Raw genomic sequence first — 25,730 nt, 5'->3', positions numbered from 1 at the left:
GTCCGACCAGTTCAGAGAAACCCGAGATCACACTTCTTTCCCGTCCACCCTTATTCATGTTGAATAAGGAAGCTGGGGAGAGACCTGATAGCCAGTGTTACAGGCGCCCATGCTGACAAGCAGTTTGCTGTGTGGGTGCCCTTCCCGGTCCAGGCCTCTCGCTCAGACTCACTGGCCCAGACACTGCTCTCCCAGTAGCCGCCCTTGCGGAAGATCCGCCCCCTGTCCCCGCACCCAGAGATACACAAAGCACAAGGGCGGTGGTGGTTTTACTCTCTTTTCTCCCTAGGCAAAGCCTCTCCCGGGACCAGCTCCGCACGTCCGTCCCTCGGTGCAGACCGGGCCCCGGGTATCCCACTACCCCGCCCCGCCCCGTGAGAAGGGCTTCGCCCGCCCGGAAAGCGGCCTGAGTCACGAAGGTGGCAGAACTGGGCGCAGGGGTGCGCTCGGCAGCCCCGGAACAGAGTCCTTCCTGGGGAACCCCCCAGAGAGGACGCAAACATCGCAGAGGCCTTTTCCCCGCCCAGCCGTCCGCCGCGCCCGGGCGCGGGACTGGCATCAGGGCGGAAGCGGTCGCTAGGCACTGCGGCGCCTCTCCCCAGGATGCGCCACTGGAACCCTGTGCTGTCTCCGGAACCGCTACTCCGCCGGAAACCGACGGGCAGTCCAGCCGAGCGTTGACGGAGGAGACCCGGGCGACTTTTCGGAAACCTGAACGCAGACGCCTCGGACTGCAGGGCTCTTTGGTCTCCTGGCAACGCCGGAAGGCGGCGCGCGAGGGGTCATGGGCAGCGTAGTCCTTCCCTTACTTCTGCTGCCCTGTTTAGGGCCCTAGACTACATTTCCCAGGTCGCTTCGCGCGAACCTTCAGATCTCGCGAGAACTTTGGCCCGGAACCCTCCGGGGGAGGAGACTCGCGCGGACCGCCGGGAGTTGTAGTTCCGGTTTGGGAGCTGTGCTCCCTGGCACCCGGGCTGAGAGACTTCAAGTCCCAAGGGGGCACAGCGCGACCGCCTGGAGGGCGGGGGGTATGAAAGAGGAACCCGGAGGGCGCAGGGGTGAGTGAGGGGCCGGGAGTGGGCGGGCGGGGGCTGGCTAGGGGTTGGCTGGGAGCGGGAACTGCGGCGGCCTTGGCTGTGCGGAGCCCCGCCGGGGCAGTCAGGGCGGCGGGGTTTGGCCGCCCTTTCTCTCTGTGCCCCTCGCCCCGCCACCGGCTCAGGGCGCCCCGGACGCGCGGGAGGACCCACGAGTCCCAGGAGGTTTCCCATTTCAGCTCGCTGATCGCTACTGGAGTGTCAGGCCTCGTCCAACAGGGGTTCGTGTGCGTAGTCACCAGAACGATTTAATTGACGTTCTAGTTTAAGTTCATTAAGATCGGGGGTTTTGGACGCGCTTCTCACAGCGCTCCTGCAAACGCAGCTCCCTGGTGGCGGGGCGCTCAGGTGGCCCGGCTTTGTCCTGTGTTCTCAGGGTCACCGCGGTGCTGGAGGCAGCGCTGGGCCTCGTCCTCTGCGCCTCAGCCCGCGCCCCCGTAGCAGCCTTGTTCAGCCATAATCTGAATGCAGAAGCTCCTAGAAGGAAATAAAATCTGAATTTTACGGAAAGTTTCTTCTGGCACACGCGCACTCCACCCCGCCCCGGTGTGCGTCTCCCAAAGACAGAGCAAACGTGCCTTGGAGGGTGGTCACCCCAGGACCCTCCCTGCACCACCCTGTTCTGCAAGGTAAGCGTAATTCACTTGAAGAATGATCTCTAGTCACCACAGTACTGAGAATTCCGCATCCCCACGGCCAGGAACCCCCTGGGGAGTTCCGGGGGTCTGCCCATCAGTACCTTCTCAGGGCTGCCGAGTCCACCACGGAGCACCTACACGCGCACAGACTTTGCATCCAGTCAGATTGTTTACACCATCGGTTCTTCATCAGCACGATGGGACTTTCGGGTTGAGAAACATGTGAATGAACAGGGCCACACAGTTCTCCTTTTGTCCTGAGAGCCACATTGCTCCCTTTGCTTGCTGAGAAAGTGACTGGTAGGAACCTGCCCTGAGGGGCTGGAGGTCCAGCAGGTCCTCCCGTGCTGTGCTGGGCAGTGGGAGAAACAAGATCAGCACATGGGATTTTTTTTTTTTTTTTTTTGGTCTGTTCATCTTTTAGGGCTGCACCCCCTGGGCGTACAGAGGTTCCTAGGCTAGGGGTCTAATTGGAGCTGTAGCCGCCAGCCTATGTCACAGCCACAGCAACACCAGATCCGAGCCATGTCTGCGAGCTACACCACAGCACACAGCAATGCCAGATCCTTAACCCACTGAGCGAGGCCAGGGATCGAACCTGCGACCGCATGGTTCCTAGCCGGATTCATTTCCGCTGCGCCACAATGGGAACTCCAGTGCATGTGACTTTTAAAGCTGGCGACCCCCCCTCTCCAGCCACAGCCGCCGCAAAGCCTGGAGGAGCGGTATGTATGTGGCGTCCACCGCCCCCTGCAGTGGTCATCCAGGCAAAGCTTCCTACCAGGGAGCCCGTTTACATGGTTGTCCAGCCAGCACCCAGCCCCTGTTGACTGGTCAGAGTGATTCCACCCGCTTCATGATGTGTTACTTGTGCAGAATCACAGTGACTTCTTCATTGAAACCACTTTTTCTAAGGAAGAATGAGCTGTGCAAGAACGCACAGTACAGTGTAAATTCTTACCAAACTGCATTACCTTGTGGAAACTCGTGCTCAATTACTTAGCTGTTTGGCTCGCATGAGATCTTCAAAATAGAAAATGAATTGCATTTATTCAGTTAGTGCATGTAATTCCCATAAATGAAATGCACAGGCTCTATTTGACCAATTTTGACAAAGGCATACAACTGTCACCTGCACGCCCATCATGACAGGACAGTTCCGTCTTCCCTAAAGATTCGCCTGTGTTGTGGGCCGATCGGCTCTGTCGCCCCAAATCCATGACCCCAGTGTGATGGTGTCTGGAGGTGGAGCCTTTTGGGAGGTGACCGGGGTGAGGTGGGGCCCGTGCTGGCATCGGTGCCCTGAGGGCAGGGGCAAGACAGAGCGACCTCCCCACACCCCGCTCACACGACCCCTGCTCGCACACCAAGGAAAGGCCGTGAGGACAGCGAGAAGGTGGCCGTCTGCAGGCCAGGAAGGGCCCTCGCCAGACGCCGGGTCTGCCGGCACCTTGACCTTGGGCCTCCCAGCCCCTAGTTCTGCGAGTCTAAGTTGCCCCGGCTGATGGACCTTGTAAACCTTCCCAGCCACGCCCCCGCCCCCCCCCCCCCCCCCCGCCAGAAGCGCAGGCAGGGCTCTTCGCTGTGTCTGTGTGAGAGCTCACGGGCACGGGGTGCCCCTGGCCGCGCACAGCGTGGTGCGCATTTTCTGATGGCTGGTCTCCGGGCTGTCTTGTGTGACCCTGAGCAGCGCCTTCCTGCGTGTGTGCTCTGGGGCCCAGTGGCTTGTCTTCAGCCTGCATCTCCTTGAGTGCTATGCCGAGCATGTGTCCGTCTCTGGCGACCTCCCCAACCTCTTTTCCGAAGTGTCCGGTCAAATCTTTCGCCTTTAAAAAAAAAAGTCAAGTTGTAAGGTCCTTGCTGTTGGTTGGATAGATGTATTGGGGATGGTAGCTCCCATTTTTTGACTTGCCTGTTCATTTTATTAATGGTGTCTTAAAAAGTTAACTTTAAAATTTTTGGAATGGTTTTAGATTCACAGGGAAGTTGCCAACCAAGGGGCGTTTGTGGAAACTGAGGCTCCATTACTGTCCCCTGCACTCCAGGTGTCAGGCCATGTGCTGCCCCCGTGTCCTCTTTGTGCCCTGATGCTGGCCAGGATCCTGTCTTTTCATGACCCGGACAGTTTTGAGAAGGGCTGCTCGGCTGTGTTTGTAGCATGTCCCTGATGTTGCGTTTGTCTGATGTGTTTTCTCATGGTTGGACGGGGGTGTGGGTTTTTGGGACGAAGACTCCAGAGGTGAGATGACCCTCTAGCCACATCGTGTCAGGGGCACCTGGCATCCACAGCTGGTCCTGGTTGCCTGGTTCAGGTGGTGTCTGCCAAGGAGAGTTCTCCTGTCCTGTCCTTCCCCAGGGGTGGTTTGGATTCCGTTCGAAGGACGGACTTGTGGGCGTTCGTCTGCACTTTGGAGGGGAACCAGCTCTGCGCTGTTTGTCTGCCCATCTTGGTCCTGCCTTGGCCACTGGGAGCCCACCCTCTGCCCCGAGTTGTTTTGAGCACTTCTTTCCTTTCTGGCACTGCCAGCTGCTCCAGCTGCTTACTCAGTCTTGTATCCCTGCCTCAGGCCTAGACTCAGCCGTTTCTCCAGGGAGCTCTGGTTCCTTTCACTGGAGAGTGGGCTGGAGAAGCCAGGATCTGGCAGTGGGCGTGGGCACTGGGGCTGGGCTGTCATTGCCTGCAGTCCCCTCACCGGATGGACAGGTGTGAGTCTGTAACCTAGACTCTGTAGTAAAAGTGCTCGTGTGTGGCCTTCTCACCACCATGGCCATGGTTTGCGTGTTTGTCCCACCCCAGTGCCCATGAAAAGCAGTTTCAGAATCGCTCCCCCGTAGACCCCCATCCTGAGGGACAAATTCGCCATCTTGACCACCGTGTTTATTTGCGGTTTCTTTTTATCGTTGGTTTTACAGTTTCTAGTCAGAACACTGTTTTCCTGTTCCCGTCAGTGTGTTTGTGTCACAGGTTGTGATAGAGTGAGAGTCTGTGGTTGTGGTCTGCTTTCCATCCTGAGATCCCTGACCTTCTGGTTGGTGGTGTTGATTTTTTTTGCATGTTTTAGCCTACTTTCAGATTTTTTTTTGGCCACACCCACAGCATGCAGAAGTTCCCAGGCCAGGGATCGAATGCAAGCCACAGCATTGACCTGAGCCACTGTAGTGACAATGCCAGATCCTCAACCTGCTGAGCCACCAGGAGACCTCTTTTTGCATGTTTTAGAGTCTACTCTCTGTGATACATTGTTCTGTGGGTTTTGACAAATATGTAGGATTTATATCCATCATAATGATGTATTGTAATGAGCAGAAGTTTTTTTTTGTCTTTTTGTCTTTTGTCTTGTTGTTGTTGTTGTTGTTGTTGCTATTTCTTGGGCCGCTCCCGCGGCATATGGAGGTTCCCAGGCTAGGGGTTGAATCGGAGCTGTAGCCACCGGCCTACGCCAGAGCCACAGCAAGGCGGGATCCGAGCCGCGTCTGCAACCTACACCACAGCTCACGGCAACGCCGGATCGTTAACCCACTGAGCAAGGGCAGGGACCGAACCCGCAACCTCATGGTTCCTAGTCGGATTCGTTAACCACTGCGCCACGACGGGAACTCCTTTTTTTTTTGTGTGTGTGTGTAATGAGCAGAAGTTTTTAATATTAATGATGTTCAATTTATCAGCCAGTGGTTTTTCTTTTTTGGTTCATGCTTTCTGTGTCTGATTTAAAAGCTTTCGCCTAACCAGGAGTCACAAAGATGGGTTCCTGTAGTTTCGTATAGAAGGTTTGTAGATCCCGTTTTTCTGTTGGCTCCATAAGCCATCTCTAATTAATTTTCCATGTGATGTGAGTCGAGGTTGACTTGTTAATTCTATTTGAATAACCAGTTGACCCAGCACTATTTGTTAAAAAACTTTCTTTTCCCCATCGAATTGCTTTGGCATCTGGTCAGAAATCATTTGACTGTGTTTGTGAGAGTCTATTTCTGGATCCTGTTAACATTGATCTGTTTATCTGTTCAGCAGTCCACACAGTCTTGTGACTTAATAATAAATCTTCGGGTTAGAGGAGTTCCCGTCGTGGCTCAGCGGTTAATGAACCCGACTAGGAACCATGAGGTTGTGGGTTCCATCCCTGGCCTCGCTCAGTGGGTTAAGGATCTGGCATTGCCGTGAGCTGTGGTGTAGGTCACGGACGCGGCTTGGATTCCCGAGTTGCTGTGCCTGTGGGTAGGCTGGCGGCTACAGCTCCAATTAGACCCCTAGCCTGGGAACCTCTGTGTGCCAAGGGTGTGGCCCTAAACAAACAAACAAACAAACAAAAAATCTTCGGGTTAGAGTGTGTAAGTCCTCCATGCTTGTTTTTCTTTTTAAAAATTGCTTTGGCTATTCTAGGTTTTTTTCCATTTTTTTTCCTTTTTTTTAAGGGCCTCATCTGCAGCATATGGATGTTCCCAAGCTAGGGGTCAAATTGGAGCTGCAGCTGCCAGTCTACACCACAGTCACAGCAACATAGGATTGAGCCACGTCTGCGACCTGCACGACAGTTGACAGCAATGCTGGATCCTTAACCCACTGAGCAAGGCCGGGAATTGAACCCTCATCCTCATGGATACTAGTTGGGCTCGTTACCCTTGAGCCACAATGGGAACTTCGTGCATTTTTATATACATTTTAGAATCAGCTTGTCAATTCCTCAGAAAAAACCCCAAAAGCCTCTGCTGTAATTTTTTGACTGGGATTACATTAAATTTTGGTTCAATTTACAGGGAAAGTAATCTGGTTGGTTTTGTTTTTTTTTGGCCACACCTGGGGCATGTGGAAGTTCCCAGGCCAGGGACAAATCTGAGTTACAGCTGTGGCAACATCAGATCTTTAGCCCACTGCACCAGGCCAGGGATGGAACCCTCACTGCCGCAGAGACAACGCAGGGCCCTTAACCTGCTGCACCACAGCGGGAACTCTGGGAGAGATTAATGTGGTGATACCGAGTCCTCTAATGTTGTCATGTGGATTAGGGATGCGCCACAGGCGTGTGTCCCTGTTGAGACAGGCTCCATTGCAGCGAGTGTTTCCAGTATTTGGATCTTGAACTCCTCTCAGCAGTGTTTCTGTGTAGCTGCTCTTACACATTTTTTATCAAATTTATGCCCATAAGCCAATTGTTTTTGAGTGCCATTGTAAACAATACTTAAGTTTCATTTCCATTTGCTTGTTACCAGAATATAGAAATAACAATTGAGGAGTTCCCGTCGTGGCTCAGCACTAACGAACCCAGCCAGCATCCATGAGGATGCGGGTTCGATCCCTGGCCTCACTCAGTGGGTTGAGGATCCGGTGTTGCCTCGAGCTGTCGCGTAGGTCGCAGATGTGTCTCGGATCCTGCATGGCTGTGGCTGTGGTGTAGGCCAGCAGCTGTAGCTCCGATTCAACCCCTAGCCTGGGAACTTCCACATGCTGTAGGTGTGGCCCTAAAAAAAGAAAAAGAAGAAGAAATAATAATTGATTTTGCATATTGACTCTATATTCTTGGAACATTACTGAATTCACCTAGATGATATAGCAGTTTGTTACATTTCCTGGGATTTTCCATGTAGATGATCAGGCCGTGTACACAGAGGCGGGATCACTCTTCTTTCTCGTCTTGGTGGCTTTTGCTTTGTTTTCTGTCGTCCCTACAGATGTGGCTGGAGCCGTGGGACAGTGATGAACAGATTGACCGGGCCTGGGGTCCTTGGCCTGGTCCCTGTTGGTGTGAACTTGGCTGTGGCTGGTTTGCAGGTGTCTTTTATCACATTGAAAGTGTCTTCTGGAGTTCCCGTCGTGGCGCAGTGGTCAACGAATCCGACTAGGAACCATGAGGTTGCGGGTTCGATCCCTGCCCTTGCTCAGTGGGTTAACGATCCGGCGTTGCCGTGAGCTGTGGTGTAGGTTGCAGACGCGGCTCGGATCCTGCCTTGCTGTGGCTCTGGCGTAGGCCGGTGGCTACAGCTCCGATTCAACCCCTAGCCTGGGAACCTCCATATGCCGAGGGAGCGGCCCAAGAAATGGCAAGAAGACAAAAAAAAAAAAAAAGAAAGTGTCTCCTGTTTTGAGTTTGCCGAGAGTTATTATCATGAATGGCCCTGAAATGCTGTCAGATGCTTGTTTTTCTTCTGTTGAATTGGTTACATGATTTTTTTTCCTTTTTCATCTGTTAAGTGGTGGATTACAGTGACTGGTTTTTGTGTATTGAGCCAGTCTTCTGTTCCTGGAAGAAGTTCGTTTGGTCACATTCTATCCTGCTTTCAGCGTGTGACTGAGTGCACTTTGCTTAAGGCTTGCCGAGGGGTTGGGAGTCGGTATTCACGAAGGATGTAGGTCTGCCTCGTCCCCCGTGATGTCCTTGTCTGGATTTCCATCGGGTTGTGCTGGCCTATTTTTGAGTCTTGCTTTGCTGATTTTATAAACGAGCTGGGGTGTGTCCTCCCCTCTCTGTTTTCTGAAAGACTTTGTGTGGTGTTGGTTCTGGTTCTTCCTTAGCTGTTGATAGACCTCACCAGGGGAGAGGCTGTTTGGATCATTGTCATCTTTGTGGGAAGTTTTAAAATTATGAATTCAATTTTTTTAATGTGTATAAGACTCTTCAGATTTTCTCCTTCATCCTGTGTCTTTTATTTTAATTTTTTTTTTTTTTTGTCTTTTTAGGGCCACACCCACGGCATATGGAGGTTGCCAAGCTTGGGGTCGAATCAGACCTGTAGCTGCTAGCCTGCACCACAGCCACAGCCATGCGGGATCTGAGCCTTGACTGCGACCTACAAACAGCTCATGGCAACGCTGGATCCTGGACCCCCTGAGCGAGGCGAGGGATCGAACCTGTGTCCTCATGGATACTAGTTGGATTTGTCACCACTGAGCCGCAATGGGAACTCCTTCTGTCATTTTTGATAATTTGTATATTTAAATAAATTTTGATCATCTCATCTTAGTTGTTGAATTTATTGGCATAAAGTTGTTTATAATATTGTCCGTGTTTGTATAATTATCCAGCCGTGTTTGTAGTGTTTTTAGTGATGCCTGCTTTTTCATTTCTTTTTTTTCTCTTCTTCCTCTGTTTTTTTTTTTTTTTGGTCTTTTTAGGGCCGCACCCTCAGCATATGGAGGTTCCCAGGCTAGGGGTCGAATTGGAGCTGTAGCTATGGGCCTACGCCTCAGCCACAGCAACTCGGGATCTGAGCCACGTCTGTGACCTACATCATAGCTCATGGCAATGCCGGATCCTTAGCCTACTGAGCAAGGCCAGGGATCGAACCTGCATCCTCATGAAAGCTAGTCAGGTTTGTTAACCATTGAGCCACGATGGGAACTCTGTGCTTTTTTGTTTCTAGTATAGATAATTTGTGTTGACAGTTTTTCCTTGCTTATTCTTGCCAGAGGTTTATCAATTTTATAAATCTTTTTTAAAGATCCAACTTTTGACTTTGCTTATTTTCCCTAGTTTTAGTTCTATTTCATTCATTTCTACTCCTATTTTTATTATTTCATCTGCCTACTACGGTTTAATTCACTCTTCTTTTTCTATCTTAAGACAGAAGCATAGGAGTTCCCTTGTGGCTCAGCAGGTTAAGGATCTGGCATTACTGCAGCAGCTTGGGTCGCTGTTGTGGCACAAGTTCAATCCCTGGCAGGAACTTCCATGAGCTGTGAGGATGGCCAAAAAAAAAAAAAAAAAATTAATTGTAGAAGCGTGGGTCAATGATTTTACACTCTTCTTCTGTTCTTACATAGGCGTTAAAAACTAAGTTTCTTTCTAAGCCCTGGTTTAACTTTTTTTTCTTTCCTTTTTTTCACCACTGCACCTGTGGCATGTGAAAGTTCCTGGGCCAGGGGTCTAATCAGAGCTGCAGCTGTGGGCCTATGCCTCAGCTACAGCAACACCAGATCCGAGCCACATCTGCAACCTGCACTCCAGCTTACACCAGTGTAGGTTCCTTAACCCACTGAGTGAGGCCAGAGATCAAACCTGCATCCTCACAGAGACTATGTCAGGTTCTTAACCCACTGTGCCACAGCAGGAACTCCTGCTTTAGCTTCTTACTGATATGGCACACTTTGTTATCTTTCTGTTAAAAATATTTTAAAATTTCCCGTATTTGATCCATGAGTTATTAAGTTTATTGTATAATTTACAAGTATTTGGAGATTTTATAAGTATCTTTTGCTATCGATTTGTCTTATAATTCCATTTAGTCCATTTGTATTAAAATCCCAAAGGATATGCTCTACTTGATTTTGAACCTTTGAAAGTCATTGATGCTTGTTTTATGGCCTGTGTTAGTGAATGTTTTGTTTGCACCCAAAAAGAAGGTATATTATACTTTTGTTGAGTGTCATATTCTGTGATTGTCAGTTGAGTTAGTTGATAATATCACCCAAATCTTTTATATCCTTACTCCCTTTTTTGTCTACTTGTTCAATCAGTTAAAAGAGGGGTATTAAAGCTTCCAGTCATGGTTGGGAATTTGTTTTTTTTTTTTCCTTTAGTCTTGTCAGCTTATTCTTCAGGTATTTGTGTACATTAAGGGCCTACACGCTTTGAGATTGATTCATTTTCTTAATGAATGTATTGCCATTGCTGTAAAAGGTTCCCCTTTCTCTGAGGCGGTCAACTTCTCGAAGCTGACCTCGTGTGGGGCATCGCTGTATCCGCATGAGTGCTCTCGTGCTCAGTGTCTGTATAGACTGTCTTTCCTTCCTGTGCGTTCAGTGGTCTGTGTCATTACAGTTAAAGATTGTTTCTTACAAAGCGCTGATCATTTGGTCTTGCTTTTTATTCAGTCTGACAATTTCTAGGTTTTTTTTTTTTCATAAAAGGCATCATACGATTTTTCTTTTATTTTTTAATATTCTCCCGTGAATTAATTAATTAATTAATTAGCCTATTTTTAAATTGTTGTTTCCCCGATACAATTTTTTTTCTACTGTACAACATGGTGACCCAGTCACACATACATGTATACATTCTTCTTTCTCCCACTGTCCTGCTCCATCATAAGTGACTAGACATAGTTCCCAGTGCTACACAGCAGGATCTCATTGCTAATCCATTCCAAAGGCAACAGTTTGCATCTATTCTAGTTTTTAAAAAATAACTGTAATAACTACTACTTATTAAGGTACTTTATATGAATTATGTAATTTCATTTTTTCCAGATTTTTTTGTGGTGGTAAAGTGTATGTAATACACAGTTCCCTTGTGGCTCTGTGGGATCTGGTGTTGTCACTGCTGTGGCTCTGGTTACAGCTGTGACATGGGATTGATCCCTGGCCTGGGCACTTCAGCATGCTGCCGGTGTGGCCCCCACCAAAAAATGTAACATAAGGCTTACCATTTAAACCATTTTTAAGTATCTAGCCTGTAGCATTAAGTATATTTATGATATTGGATGACTCTTAGCAGCATCCATCTCTGGAACTTTCTCAGCTTCCCAAACTGAAACTCTCCCCTCATTAAACGCTAACTCCCATCCCCCCTCCCCCAGCCTCTGGACCCACCTACTTTCTGTCTGTATTTTGATTTGACGACCTTAGGGACCTTAGAAGTGGAATCGTGCATTGTCTGTCCTTTGGTGACTGGCTCATTTCACTTAGCATCATGTCACCCATGTTGTAGCAGGTATCGGAATCCCCTTCTTTTTAAGGCTGAATTAATATTCCGTGATGGGGATGTGTACCACGTTTTGTTCTTTCCTTGGTTAGCTTTCACCTTTTGGGCTATTAGGAACGATGCTCCTGTAAACACATGTGCACAAACATCTCTTAAAATACCCTGGTTTTGGTTCTTTTGAGTATATAATCAGAAGTGAAATTGTTGGATCCTATGGTAAGTCTTTGTTTTCTTGTTCGAGAAACTGCCATACCGTTTTCTACAGCAGCTGTGCCACTTGGCGTGTCCCCCAGCGGTGGACAGTGCCACATCCTTGCCAACACCCCTTATTCCTTTTGTTAATAGCCGTCTTCATGGGTGGGGAGTATTTGGGTTGAAATCCTACCATCTTAATGTTTGATTTCCATTTTTCCATCTGTTTCTCTGTTCCTCCTTCCCTTTTTTTTTTGGTGAATCAAGTTTTTCAAAATTCCGTTTTATCTCCTTTACTGACTTTTTAGCTCTGTCTTTTTGTGTTTTTTTTTTAATGGTTCCTCTAGAGATGAAACGTGCCTGTTTGGTTTGTCCTGGGTACCTAAGCGTGGCTCCTGTGCTTTGCAAACAGTGCGAGGTCTGTTGAGAGAGGTCCCGCTTCTCGTGCTCTTGGTGGCCTGTGGTTCTCTTCTTCACGGGCTCGAAAGTTCTACAGCACAGTTATTATCTTTAGCTAATAGTCTTCAAAGATAGGAGTGTATTATATTTATTTTTTAAGTCTCAGATGCCTTTATTTACTAAGGTAAGAATTTCTGGAGTTCCCGTCGTGGCGCAGTGGTTAACGAATCTGACTAGGAACCATGAGGTTTCGGGTTCGGTCCCTGCCCTTGCTCAGTGGGTTAACGATCCGGCGTTGCCGTGAGCTGTGGTGTAGGTTGCAGACGCGGCTCGGATCCCGCCTTGCTGTGGCTCTGGCGTAGGCCGGTGGCTACAGCTCCGATTCAACCCCTAGCCTGGGAACCTCCATATGCCGCGGGAGCGGCCCAAGAAATAGCAACAACAACAACAACAATAAAAAGACAAAAAGACAAAAAAAAAAAGAATTTCTGTAGAATTGCACCAAACTTGGCCAGGCACACGAAACGTGTTAGTTGCACATTGTCAAAACGTCAGTACTTACTGGCTGGAGTAGGAGAACCTCAGCCCCAGTTCACTGTGGCGGGTGAGAAGAGGCTCTGGAGCCAGAGGCCTGGCCCAGTTGTCACCCTCGTTCTCACCCTGTGGTCTCGTGCAGACCTGCTTTCTCTCCTTTAAAACGGTTGCTGATAGGTGTTGTTGGGAGGATACAGCAAGGTAGCGTGAGTGGATAACGCATCGTGGCCCTTGGCACATGGCAGTTGTTGGGCCATGAGCAGGTTCACAGCCCTTGGAGATCCAGGACCTACAGCGCAAAGAGACCTTTGATCCTTCTCAAAGCACATGGGTATGAAAGGCCAGCCCTAGCTGTGTGTGTGACAGACCTCTAAGTTATGAAATTACATTTCATAGGAGAATGAACCTCAGATTATTAATTTGATCATTCTTTGGGGAACGTTTCAGAGATGAAAGGGGCTACTAAAATAATATTACGTGTAACTTATCTCAATTTATCTTTTCACAACTGGATTCACGTTTTTAGCAAAGAAGCATCTTCTGGCTCCCATCCTATTTGTTCCTGAGGCTAATTCCGGTGGCACCCAGTTCTGTCCAAGTGCCCTGCTGGCTGAGCAGAGTGCAGCATATCTGGAAACAACCTCTTGGCCCACCATTTGGTTTCTGAATAAAAAACCATGCAGTGGAGTTGTTTCCAGCATGGATGAATCAGCTCCAACAAAATGAGGAGATTCAGTATTGTTATAATGTCAGCTATCGCAGTCAAAATTCTAGCAGGCTTTTTATATAGTAATTGCCAGGGTGATTCTAAAATATGGGAACGCAGGCGACCTAGAATTGCCAAGGCAATTAAAGCAGGGCTTCGCCTGATTTCAGGTTTTCTATGAAGTTTCGGCCGTCGAGGTGTGTGGTCTAGCTCAAGGAAAGACACATAGATGAATGGAACAGAATAGAAAGTCCAGAAATAGACCCACACGTAGAGCGTTGACTTTCAACCAAGATATCAAGATAACTCAATTTGGAAAGGAAAGACTTTTTAACAAGGGGTGCTGCAACAACGGGATGTAATAGGGAAAAAATGAACTTTGATTTTTATTTCACACCATCACACAAAAGTAACTCAAAATATAAAAGCTAAAATTATATAAAGCCCCTGGAAGAAAACATAGGAAATCTTTATGACCCTGAGGTCAGGACACAAAAAGCAAGAATCATAGGAGTTCCCATTGTGGCTCAGCAGTTAACGAACCCGACTAGTATCCATGAGGACGCGGTTCCATCCCTGGTCTCGCTCAGTGGGTTAAGGATCTGGTGTTGCCATGAGCTGTCGTGTCGGTTGCAGATGTGGCTCGGATCCTGAGTTGCTGTGGCTCCTGATCAACCCCTAGCCTGGCAACCTCCATATGCTGTGGGTGTGGCCCTAAAAAGACAAAATACATACATACATACATAATTTTTTAAAAAGCAAGAACCATAAGAGAAAAAAGTCAGTGCATTTGATTTCAGAAGAATATTTGTTCTTCTAAAGATACCCCAGGAGCGGGAGTTCCCATTGTGGCTCAGTAGGTTAAGAACCCAGCTAGTATCCGTGAGGAGGCGGGCTCGATCTCTGGCCTTGCTCAATGGGTTAGGGATCCAGCGTTGCTGTGAGCTGTGGTGTAGGTTGCAGACATGGCTTGGATTTGGAGTTGCTGTGGCTGTGGTGTAGGCTGGCAGCTGCAGCTCCGATTCAACCCCTAGCCTGGGAACCTCCATATGCCACAAATACAATTCTAAAAAGATAAAAGACCAAAAAAAAAAAAAAGATAACTAGAAGAAAATGAAAAGACAAGTCACAGGACAGGAGAAAATATTTGCAGCATACATATCTGACAAAGAATATGTGAAGATCTAGGAGATAAAGAGAAAGACGACCCATCCAAACACGGGGGCCCAAAGATGTTAGTAGACAGGCTGCAGGAGGTGTCAGAAGACTGGGATTGGCTGATGTCAGTATCAGGGAAACACGGGTTGGAACGACCAGGGGAATGGCCACACGCCCCTGGCTTGAGGGCCAGAGTGGACGAGCCGCTCACCATGCTGGTGGCAACGTACTTGAGCCACCACTGGAAACAGCTGGCAGCTTCCTGGAGAACTCCCATGCCCCGGTGGCTCCAGGTGTTCACCTGAGAGCAAGGAAAGCTGACCTTGCAGGAACAGGCACCACCTTGGCAGCGTTGGTCACCAAAACATGGAAAGAGCCCACGCACATCAGAAGGTGGTTGGAAGGGCAGTGTCGCCTGCCATTATGGTACCACTCAGCCACCAGAGCACGGAGGACTCTGGAGATCACTGGGCTGCAGAGAAGGAGCCACAAGGTGTGCGCTCGGGATGCATGTTCGCCTGAAATTCCACGAGGCACAGTCTGGTGGACAGCAGACAGGGTCAGCCCAGGGCAGGGCTGCACGGCCAGTGGAGGGGGCGTCCCTTGCACTTTGTGTGCTTCCTGTGGTGTGGCTCTTGGTGTGTAAAGCATGCTCAGTAGTGTCAACTGAGTAGCAGGTGGAGGGGTTGATTGAGAATCAAAGGCATCAGTGTGTCTGTGACATCAGCAGGTGCTGCCTAAAGGGATCTCACAGCACAGAAAGAAGGGGCTGCGGGGAAAAGCCTGTGTTTTTAGTGGGGCGGCAGCGCGGGGGTCGGGAGGGGCAGTGCCTCCTGATAGCGCGAGTGACAGGACAGATCCCACCCCGACGCCCCGCCTTCACCCCCCCCATTCAGTGTTGGCGCCCAGCCCCAAGTGAATTATTTGGGACATGCCCGGGAGCAAAGCAAAGGGCCCTGTCTGGAACACACAGCTTCGACCCTGCAGCTGTTTTTGTTAAGTAAACAGACTTTTTTAGAGGCGACTTTTATGTGTTAGGGACCATTATGATTTCTGTAGGTTAGCAGAAGTTTGTTAAATACCCAACTGATGGTTTACCTCAGGGGTTCTGCAGGTTGTGTGTTTTCCTGTTGTGCTGGAAATGTGGCAGCGTAAGCCCTAAATCACATGGGCTATCAAGTTTCAAGTGTTTTTTTGCTTTGTTTTTCCTTTGCTTTTTCTGCTTTTTAGGGCCGCACCTGTGGCATGTGGAGATTCCCAGGCTAGGGGTCCAATCGGAGCTACAGCTGCCGGCCTACACCGCAGCCACAGCAACAGCAGATCTGAGCCGCATCTGCGACCTACACCACAGCTCACAGCAGCACCGGATCCCTGACCCACTTATCAAGGCCAGGGATTGAACCTGCATTCTCATGGATACTGGTGGGATTCGTTTCCACTGTGGCCCAATGGGAACTCCTCACTGTTTTTGGTTTTAGGAAATTTCTTTGCAGTGTGTGCCCGATTTTGTCTGCTCTCTGAATACATCACCCCATTGAAGTGTCTGTGCTCTGGAAGCCCCTGAATCATGGCTTTTGCCACCCGACTGGATGTTTTTCACACACCCTTCGGTGATGACAGCAGGGCGAGGGCAGAAAACTCTAAGACCCAGGGTCCTTGACGGGCAGCTGCCCCAGAGGCACCCTTGCCGCTCACCAGTTCCGTCTCTGGGTGAAAATGCTTGAAACGGAATCTGGGTCTTACGAAGACGGGCCGTCTGAGCTCTTGGCAGGACCGGCCCCTGGGCCTCTTGTGCTCAGTCCTCCTTCCAGGAAAGCAGCCATTGGCAGAGCCGGTGGGGCAGGGAGCCACCTGTGCGGTCCTGGTCCCTGTGGGCCAAGCGTGGCGGGGGCTCCTTACGGAAAGTCTGTTTGGATCAAGGCCTTGGCCTGGTTTGGCTGTGCTCGGCCAGCAGCGAGGCCTCACCTGTGCACCTTGATTTGCAGGCCTCATGCCCAGGGTCTACTGGGCGCCAGGATCGTGGCACGCCTGGTGCTCAGCAGCCCCTGCCGACCGCTGATCGCAGGCGGCCGGGGCCTGGATGTCTCCGGCCCGCGTGCAGGAGGGCCAGGTAAGGGTCCTCCAGCCCCGCCCCCACCCAGTGTCCCGGCCTGGAGGGCAGCGCCTGGGCCAGCCAGCACCCCCTCTCTCACAGACCCTGCGCCCCGGAACATGGCGCTGCCGCGTGCCGTCCTCTTGGCGGGTCTCCTGGTGGAAGTGGCCAGCAAGGCCTCAGGAAGCGCGGTAAGCCCCGGTCCCGTGGCGGGCGGCCTGGGCTCTTTCCCCGGGGCGTCTCACCCTTCCGCTTCAGGTGCCACCCTTGCCCTGGACCCGGCGGCACTGACTGTGCCCATGTCCGGGTCAGAGCGCCCGTGCCTCTGGAGGCACCAGCTCTGTCATGCCGCCAGAAGCTCTCTTCTCTCTTGGCCTAACTGGACCTCTTCTGGGAGCTGGCGCAGGGTCTCCACAGGGCTGCCCCCCAGCCAGGACCCGAGCTGGTGGGGTGGACGGAGGCGCTCACCCCAGGCCAGCAGCGGCTTCGAGCAGGGGCCACTGCAGGCCTCTGGCAGCCAGGTCGTGGCTCTCTGCAGGAGCCCGGCCGTGTCTACACCCAAGCTGGAATCATCTGTAAAATCATCAGAGAAGCGTCCAGGGCTGTGGGAGCGCAGGGCAGACCCCTCACCAGGGAGGTCAAGGGTGCTTGGGTTTGTCTTCTGGTTTCACCACAGTCTGGAAACACGTGTGTTTCCTTTCTTAGCAGTTTAATCTTTTAATTTTCAAAGCCACCAGCTGCGAGTGGCGACTAAGGTAAACACTTTCACTGTTGAAATGCCCGCCCTGAGCCCGCCCGTGGCCCACGTGACTCAGGAGAGCCTCGTGAGAAAGGGCTACCAGGAGGCCCCGAGGGAAGGGCAGGAAGGGCGGGCAGGCACCCGCAGACCCGGGGACTCAGGACCACCCCTGCCCACCAGGCCGCTCCCAGCCCAGATGCCCGACAGAATCTCTGGGCAGCCCCAAGGCACCCCTGAGGGCTTGTCCTCTCCCCGCCGCTGTGAGTCAGGGTGCCAGGGGTCATGCCCTGGCCAGTCCCAGCCTGATGCTCCAGGTACATATTCAGTCAGCAAAGTGCTGTCCCGGGGAGCTTCCTTGCATCGCAGCCATGCGTCCTCAGCTCACCCCAGGTCAGCAGGGTGCAGTAACCTGACACTGACCCGAAGAGGCCGGAGCCCTGGGCTTTGGGGTGAGCTTGCTTGGAGCCCCTCTGCGAACACTGTCCTGGGCCTGGTCCACATGAGCCGCCCAGCCCCAGGGTCTGCAAACCCACCGCCATCTCCCCTCTAGGACCAGCAGCCCGAGTGTTGTGTGGACGTGGTGGACACCAATGCCACCTGCCCGGGCACAAGCCTGTGTGGCCCAGGTAAGCTCTGGCACGAGCCGGCCTAGGTCTGCCTCGGGAAGGGGGCTGGAGGGTGGGCAGAGCAGCAGGGACGATGGGGCCCGCCCGTTCTGAGGCCTCCTCCCTCCTCCTGCTTGGTGGGGGCAGCACCCCCTGAGGAGCTAGATGGTGGCTCGGGGCTGTGGGAGGTGTGAGCAGACCACAGAGCCTCTCCCCTGGAGGGAGTTTCAGAAAAGCACACAGACACAGTTTTATGTGACACATAAACAAAGTTGCAAATAAGTGGCCGAACCTCAGGGCTTAGTATCAAGCTGAACGAGGAGATGGCTGTGGGCGGGTGCCTGGGACATGGGGGCCGCTGCAGGAGGGTGAGGGTGATGGTGGCAAGGTCATCTGACTCCCATCTCCTCCCGGGTCAGGGAGGGCAGCTCCCGGCTGGGGTTCGTCACCTGCTTCTGGGAAGAAGGAGGGAGGCCAGGGCGCCCTCTGGCCCCGGCTGTTACCTGAGTTCTTCAACCCCAATCAGTCCTCATGCCACAGTGGCCGTGGTCAGGTTCCCTTCATCCCTTGCTTGAAACTACCTTCAGGAAGTTTCACGTGTTAAGAGCCACGCTGGTAACCACGGAGCGATGTGGGTTAGAAGTTGTGAGATAAGAGGTCAGCAGAGGGGAGAAGAGACAGACGGACAAGCAGCAGGGAACAGGATCAGCCCCGCCGTCTGCCTTGCTGACCTTCAGTCCTGCGACAGACTCACCTTGGGAGCAGGGTTGTGGGTGGGCTCCCTCTGCAGCGGGTCGGGTGGGGACAGTGGGGAACTCTGGACGCTGCCTGAGTCTCTTGGGAGCATCCTGAGGGACCCACACGGCTGCAGGTCACTGTGCCCTGCCGAGGCACTGCCCCGAAGTTCACATCAAGTCGTCCGGCCTCCCTTTGCGGGCTTTGGGGAAAGGGCACTACAGTTGTTGGTGACTCCAAGTCGCAGAGGTGGGAGGAACGTGGAGACATTAATTTGGCGAGTCAGGGTCAGACAGCGGGGGACGTGAAGAGCTCAGGATCCCGTCCAGTGTACAGGTGCCTGGACCTCAAGGGCAGTCAGTGCGCAGGACTGAAATCTGTGCACCAGACGACCGTGGTCTCTATCGAAACACGTCTCTCTACAGTCACCCCCCACCTTTGTTTCTTTTTCTTTTTTTAACTTTTTGGCCATGTCTGTGGCACAAGGATGTGCCCAGGCCAGGGATCGAAGCTGCACCACCGCAGTGACCCAGGCTACTACAGGGACAATGCTGGAGCCTTAAGCTGCTTTGCCGCAAGAGAACTTCTAGTCACCCCCTTCCTACCAAAGAAAACCACAGTGAGATTAATAGCTTTAAATCAAGTCCAGCCTTGGCAGTTCCCACTCTAGCCCAGTGGGTTAAGAATCTGACTGCAGTGGCTCAGGTCCCTGCAGAGGTGTGGGTTCAATCCCCAGCCCAGTGCAGTGGGTTAAAGGACCTGGCGGTGTTGCAGCTACAGCCTAGGTCACAACTGCAGCTTGGATTCAGTCCCTGGCCCAGGAACTTCCATAGGTTGCAGGCGTGACCATAAAAAAAGTCTCACCTTGCTAAACTTGTCCTGATTATTTAAGTCAGTTTAGCAAGAACAGCGATTGACCACGTGGGCTCGGTTTTGAGTCTGCATTGCTGGCCTTTTCACAAGGACTCTCAGATTGGACTTTAGAAGGCCTCTCGAGTCCAGGAAGCCAAGCCACCAGACTTGGCCTGAAGTACCTATAGATTTGGGTGACTTCCTCTCTTCTTGAGGTCTCCATGCCCCACCAGAGGTGACCTTCCTTATTTACTGGTGAGACTGGCAACCCGGTGAGCCAGGTACTGGCCATTTTTCCAGGGACTTTTGGCTCCATAAAGTCAGCCTTTGCCCCTTAACGCTGCCTGGTTGCTGGTTCTGGCCCCTGGCTGTGCTTTGTCCCTGTGCTCACAGCCCAGGAGTCTGCTCCAGGCCAGCATCCCTGGCATCTTTGCTAAGGAGTCAGTTTACCTTGGAGCTGCAGAGGGTGCTTCTTGGCAGAACCGCTGCCTGGGTGCCAGGTCTGTGCCCAGGACCCCACATGCTGGGCCTCCTTGAGCAGCCTCCCAGTGGTCGGCTCTTCCAAGGAACGAAGGAAGAGCGCCAGCTGCCTCAGAAGAACCCTGTTCTTATGAGAAACGAAGGCCTATTTCTAATACTTGTACGATTCCATGTTGGGCCTGACACGACCTCCTGGCATAGCGCTCAGCCTATCTGGCCCCGCCACTCTTCAGGCCCTGCCACCTGCTTGGTGGCTGGAAGGACTTCCTCTGACGGTGACCCACTCACATGTAGCCTAAATGCCTGTGCTGGCCTTTAGCACCTATGGCCGGTAATTTCTCCAGTGCATGTCCTCCGCCTGGGCCGCCCGCTGGGGTGTTAAAAAAAAAAAAAAAAAAAAAAAAAACAGGTGCAAGACGCGATTTCCGTGCTGTACGCCTGAAACTAATACAGTGCTGTCAGTCGACTATTCTCCAGTAAAACTAAGTTTCTTAAAAAAGACAGAACTTCTGCCCTGAAAGGGTGCCCTTGGCAAGATGGACTGGCCATAAACCACTGACCAGCAAGAGTGGAGTGCTTCCAGCCCCAGGGCAGGCCCCGGGTGGCTGCAGCATTGGTCTGGGCCCTCCTGGGACGGCACAGTGGTACGGGGGCAGCAGAGGTGGCACACACAGCAGGGCTGGACCCTGTCCCTTGCGGCAGCCGAGTGAGGGTGCATTGCAGCCCTTGGTAGAGGTAGGAGGCAGGGGCTCACCTCTGGTCCCCTCCAGAACTGAGGCCACACACTCGGCACCTTTGACTTCAAGTTCCCATCCTGGCTTCCGAAGTTGCCGAGACATCCAGTGTGGGAACCCCGTGTGAGGGAGCGCCGGCTCGGGTTCCTCTCTAGCTTGTTCTTTTTCTAAAATCCATCCAAACTTCCAGAACAGGTGAACTAGCATCTTGGGATGAATGTGGTTTTACACAGCTGACGAGGGCTGGCTTGGGCCTCCTGTCTCTCGCGCAGGCTGCTACGGGCGCTGGGACGAGGATGGCACGGTCAGCTGCGTGCGGTGCAGGAACGGAACCCACAGCAGCTCTGAGTGCAGTAGCCGTACGTCTTTGCCCCCCGTCCCTCCCGCTCCCTTCTCCCGACCCTGTTCCCTGCCCTTCCACCTGCCTGCTTCTCACCGAGGGGCCATACCTCCGAGTTCTGGAGGAAAGGGTGGGAGCCGTGGTTTTTGTCCTCACACCTTGCCCAGGGCCACCGCCCCCAGTGGACACCCCCAGGAGCCCTCCCCAAGTCCTCTTGTCCCTTTGGACAGGTGTGGGGCAAGGGCTGCTCTGCCTCCGCGGCCCCTCCCCATCTCATTTACGGCCCATAATTGCTATTTGGGCTGCACCCCTGGCTCTTTGGGGGTCCTCGGGGAGGTCCCGGTGCTGGGTCTGGGACCTTCCCGTGGGTCTGGCTGCCCTTGGAGCCAGCAGTGCTGATGGTTCTGCTCCCCCACAGTCACTGGCCAGGGTGCTCAGTTCCCTGGGAATAGGAGCACAGGGAGGCCTGGCCGGCCATACCTTGCTGAGTCTCCTGGCTCTAGGTCAGGCCCTGGGGCCCGCGGGCAGCATCACCATCTGTACAGACACAACCAGTGATGCTGGCCACAGCAGGGCCACGGTCACAGCCACGGTCAGACTACACTCCAGCCAAGAGCTGTGTACTAGGACCGAGCCCTGGTCATGGCCAGGGCCCCAGACAGACCGAAAGCTCGGCCAGCTTTGAAGTCGGGGTCTGAGATTGATTCTCAAGGGTGGGTAAGGCTCAAGTCACTTGGTGTGGGCACCTTGTGCCTCTGAACAGCCTGGTTAGTGGAAGCACCTGGAGCTGCGTGTCTGAACCCTCTGCCTTCCTCAGCGCATTGGCCCCTTGGTCCCTGGGAGCTCAGGATGGGGGGACACCCTGAGGTCCCCTTGCCCCCTTTCCTGGTGGCTCTTTTAGGACATAGGTCTCAGAGAAGACTGCAGACACCACACACTGGTCAGACATGCCCGCCGCACCACCTGTTCCTCAGGGGTGGACCCAGGACCCACCTCCAGGATGCCCTGGTCCCCAGCCTGCTCCTGCTGCCAAGCACCTAATCTGGGGTGCTTCCCCAAGCCATGGGGGGCAAACTGTGCAGAGGCCTTGGCTGGGCCACAGGGTATGGTGCCCAGGCCACCAGTGGCCACTGTAGTCAGGGAGTGGGACCTGCCCCACGGTGTGGCCACCTCTTCTCTGGGTCGTGATGGGAGTCATGTCCCCCCCAAGACTCTTGTCCTTCAGCAGTGGGCGTGTGGGACCTGGCCAAGCATCCAGCTTCCCCATGAGTCTCAGGACAGAAGCAGGTGGCCTTGTGTCAACATGGGCCACCGAGGCCGTCGCACCGGCAGCAGCAATGTTGTCAGACAGGCTCAGACGGCCCTGACTCCTTGCGACGTGGGGTTGGGCCTGTGGTAGATGAGGTCACTGCGGTCCAGTGTTGAGCTCGTTTCCGTGGTGGCAAATTTGGTCCCACTGTGGCCCTGGCAGCCTGGCAGCTGTACTCGGGTCAGAAGGGCACAGGTGTCTGAACACGTCTTCCTGTCCTGACCCTGTGGGTGAAGGTGGGTGGGCGTCCCGGTGCCAGGAAGGCCCCTCTGGTGGCAGCCAGCAGCCTCCTGAGAGACGTGGCAGGGGGTCTTGGGAGACCCTGCCCTGAGCTCTGGTCACGCTGGGGCTGAGGGCCCTCGTGTCTGTGAGTATTGAGGATGGAGGTGGGCTTGGGCTGGCGGCACTGAGTCTCTTCACTGCTGCCTCCTCGGGGGACCCTGAGCCCTGGAGCCTTGGCGGAGAGCATGGGGGCCCCGGGCCACACCGCCTGCCCCTGGCAGCCCTCGCCTCGCTTGCAGGGGGCCCTCAGGTGGCAGCCTGCCTCTTCCTGGGGACACTTCTCATCAGCGCGGGCCTCATCCTCTCCGTGGCTGCGTTCTTCTACCTCAAGCGAGCCAGTAAACTGCCCGGGCTCTTCTACAGAAGGAGCAGAGGTATCCTCCCGCCCCAGAGGCCCCGGGCGAAGGGCGGGCTGGGGCCGAGATGTGGGAGAACAGATGCGAGCCTCTCCTGGGGCAGCCAGGAGGGCACTGGGTTGTCCCACGACTGTCATGTCTGAGGGTGAGAGGGTGGCCGCTTCCTCGCGTGCTCTGGGGTGGTGGTGTGCGGTCGCACTGTGGGGTGCTGGGTGACTCGGCACCTGGGGCTGCGTCCTGCAGGCCAGACCCAGACCGGGGCAGCGGTCTGCAGGCCGGCTTGTCTGCCCTACCAAGAAGGTGGGAAGCTGGGCCCTGGGGAGGGGGCGACTTGCTCCGGTGTGCTGGGTGGACCCCAGCCTGAGTGCAGTGGGCAATAGGGCCGGGCAGGCCGAAGGCACCGCTGGGTGTAGCAGGTTAGGCCTGGAGCTGGGGAGACCCTCTGCGGGCCAGTAGACCCCCCAGGCTGAGGGACCGCCCCCCCCCCCAAGGCAGAGGCAGCTGTGTGGCCTCTGAGTGACAAGTGTGTCTTTCCCCACAGCGCCCGCCCTGCAGCCTGGTGAAGCCGTAAGTACGAGGTGGGGGGAGGGGCGGGGGGTGCGGGCTGGGCTGTGTCTGGACATCTGGGCTGGGGCCGCCTGCAGTTCTCACTGCGCCTTTTCCCCTTTTCAAGGCCGCAATGATCCCCCCGCCGCAGTCCTCAGGTACGTCGGCCCCTCTCATCCTGCCCTGTGGGGGTGCCCGGGCTCTGGTGGGAATTTCAAAACGCCAAGCCCAGGGCCACTGCTGGGCCACCAACCAAGCCCCACGGCTTTTTCCCTTTTATCCTGAGCTGCTGAGTCTGTGGAGAGAAGCGGGTTCCCACTGCAACCAGGGGTCACCTCTGCCGCCCTCGGCCCTTCGCCAAGTCCCGGCTCTGCCCAAGTGGGAAGCAGGTCGGCTGGCACAGGGCCCTCCCAGGGCCCCTCCTGAGCAGCTAGCACTTAAGTTTTACTGCGTGAGCGGTGCCGCAGTTGATGCCATGAGCACAGAGCAGTCACACAGCCTCAGTCAGAGCGTCACTCAGAGCAGGCGTCACCGGCCTCCTCCCAGGCCACTCTCACTGCCGTGCGGAGGTGCAGAGTGGGGACGGGTGAGGACAGAGAAGTGGCTTGATCAAGGCTAGACCCGCCCTGTCCAGTGAAACGCTCGCCTGATTTCTCTAAAGCAATGCTGTGTCCAGGGGCGGGCCCCTGCATTCGTTCCCCGGGGCGGCTGTGACGGGGGCTTGAGATGGCAGAAGTGTGTTCCCTCAGAGTCCCCGGCCAGGAGCCAGGCGTCAGGGCCGCACTCCCACCCCAGGCTCCAGGGAGGGTCCTGCCCACCTCTTCTGAAGCCAGGGCTCAGGGCCTCCCAGGTGTGGCCGCCTCCCTCCAGCCTACCCCCCCCCCACCCCCTGTCTTCAGTCAGCCTGTCCCCTCTCTGTCTGCCTCCCTCTCGTGAGGACACTGGTCGCTGGATGGAGGGCGCATCAGCTAAAGCCCATCGGCAAGGCCCGTCTTCCCAGTGAGGCTACGGCCGCAGGTTCCGGGCTCAGGACAAGGACACACATGGGGACCCCGTCCACCCTCTGATGCGCGTCACACATGACCTGCACCTTTGTGTCCAGGCTGAGGGGGGCTGGGTGGGTGTCCAGAGGAGGAGGGACCTCGGGGAAGGGGGTTTTCGCCCCCAAGGCTGCCCTGTCCTGACCCTGCCTGTCTCTGACCCTGTTTCAGTGCGGAAGCCGCGCTACGTCAGGCGTGAGCGGCGCCCCCACAGGGACGTGGGCCCCTCTGCCGTCTCCTCGGTGGAGGCCAGGGTCAGCAATGTCTGACCCTGAGGCCCCCCCACAACGCCGCCTGCGCCAAGGAGGGGCGCAGTGCACCAAGGCCAGGAGCTACCCGGCGAGGCCTCAGGACACAGCCGTGGCTCGGTCCTTCCATCTGCAGCCACGGCCACTGTGGGGGAGCCACCTGCTGCAGGCGCTTCTCTGCAAACAGCTGCTCAGTGTGGCTGAGCCAGAGGATCACTCGAGTCTCTGTCCCAAAATGGGCTTGGGAGCCAGGTGATGTGGGGTCCAGGCCCCTTGAGAGAGGGACAGCAAGTTCCCAGGGCCAGCACCCCACGCCTGCACCCTGGGGCCAGCAGTGGTGAGACTCCTGCCGCAGGCTGCCTGGCCTCTGCAGCCCCTCTTGGGCAGTGAGGCCGAGGCCTTTGAGTGTCCAGCCGCATCCAGACAGAGGTGGAACAGGGCCTTGGAACTGCCCCCTCAACTGCAGGCTCAGACGCCTGCAGGGCTGTCCTCCGTGGCTACAGCTGCCCATTTTCAGGAGCTGCAGAAGGGAGTTATCTGGGTTCCTGTTGAGTCTTGTCTGTTTTTAAGCAGAAATGCATTTTGTACAAAAGTCCAAGAGGTGTGCTGTCCTCACATGCTTCCTTGCCTGGGCCCCAGGTGCTGCCCATCCTTGTCCACCCAGGGCCACGTTTGCCTGTAATTGCCACCTGGACCTACCAGGGGCCCTGCTGGCTGGCCAGCAGTCCTGTTCTGCCGCCCCCACCTCGAGGCATCGCCCTGTGTGTTCCCAGCCTCGGCTGGTGCTGACGGCCGCGGTTCCTGCGGAGGGCAGAGCATCCGGGCCGCTCTGCTGCGCACTGGGTGGCGGCCCGTCCTGCCCAGGCCCTCCCCTGGAACCGGCGTTTTCTCCCTCAGCGTCCGATTTGTGTCCCAGGGGCCCAAGGCGGGGCCCGTGTGGCCGGCCTCCCTCCCTTTCTGCGCTGCCATTTGCGTCTAAATCGTTCACAGTTTATAGACACGAGCTTGTTGGTCAGGAT

At 54.2% G+C, this 25,730-nt stretch overlaps 1 protein-coding gene across 7 annotated transcripts; it reads left to right on the top strand.

Annotated features, from left to right (window-relative positions):
• The first annotated feature begins 298 nt into the window (after nucleotides 1-298).
• Nucleotides 299-25,309, top strand: C8H1orf159 (chromosome 8 C1orf159 homolog). Of its 7 annotated transcripts, XM_047791012.1 has the most exons (10): nucleotides 299-1,058; nucleotides 1,471-1,723; nucleotides 16,339-16,463; nucleotides 16,548-16,636; nucleotides 17,735-17,810; nucleotides 20,863-20,949; nucleotides 22,761-22,895; nucleotides 23,419-23,444; nucleotides 23,551-24,009; nucleotides 24,635-25,309. In XM_047791012.1, the coding sequence occupies exons 4-10, from the start codon at nucleotides 16,565-16,567 to the stop codon at nucleotides 24,965-24,967; spliced, it is 1,188 nt and encodes a 395-aa protein (XP_047646968.1). In that variant the 5' UTR covers nucleotides 299-1,058; nucleotides 1,471-1,723; nucleotides 16,339-16,463; nucleotides 16,548-16,564; the 3' UTR covers nucleotides 24,968-25,309. The 7 variants fall into 7 exon arrangements, 6 of the variants coding, with proteins under 6 accessions (XP_047646968.1, XP_047646967.1, XP_047646965.1 ...); XM_047791011.1 differs by lacking the exon at nucleotides 1,471-1,723; XR_007136393.1 differs by lacking the exons at nucleotides 299-1,058; nucleotides 1,471-1,723 and adding an exon at nucleotides 24,323-24,540 and having other exon boundaries at nucleotides 15,769-16,463; nucleotides 23,551-23,812; nucleotides 24,635-24,728.
• Nucleotides 25,310-25,730: the final 421 nt, after the last annotated feature.

This window comes from Phacochoerus africanus, chromosome 8 (genome assembly GCF_016906955.1).
Source record: "Phacochoerus africanus isolate WHEZ1 chromosome 8, ROS_Pafr_v1, whole genome shotgun sequence".
In the NCBI taxonomy this organism is placed as follows: Eukaryota; Metazoa; Chordata; class Mammalia; order Artiodactyla; family Suidae; genus Phacochoerus; species Phacochoerus africanus.
The sequence above is the reverse complement of the archived record's forward strand: the minus strand, read 5'-3'. Positions and strand labels throughout refer to the sequence as shown.

Bases quoted from the DNA above. Each gene is read 5' to 3' on its own strand.
- C8H1orf159 (XM_047791009.1), top strand. From the start codon at position 16,070: ATGCTTGAAACGGAATCTGGGTCTTACGAAGACGGGCCGTCTGAGCTC. The intron at 20,950-22,760 runs GTACGTCTTTGC...CCTCGCTTGCAG, and splicing joins CAGCTCTGAGTGCAGTAGCC to GGGGCCCTCAGGTGGCAGCC. The intron at 22,896-23,418 runs GTATCCTCCCGC...CTTTCCCCACAG, and splicing joins CTTCTACAGAAGGAGCAGAG to CGCCCGCCCTGCAGCCTGGT.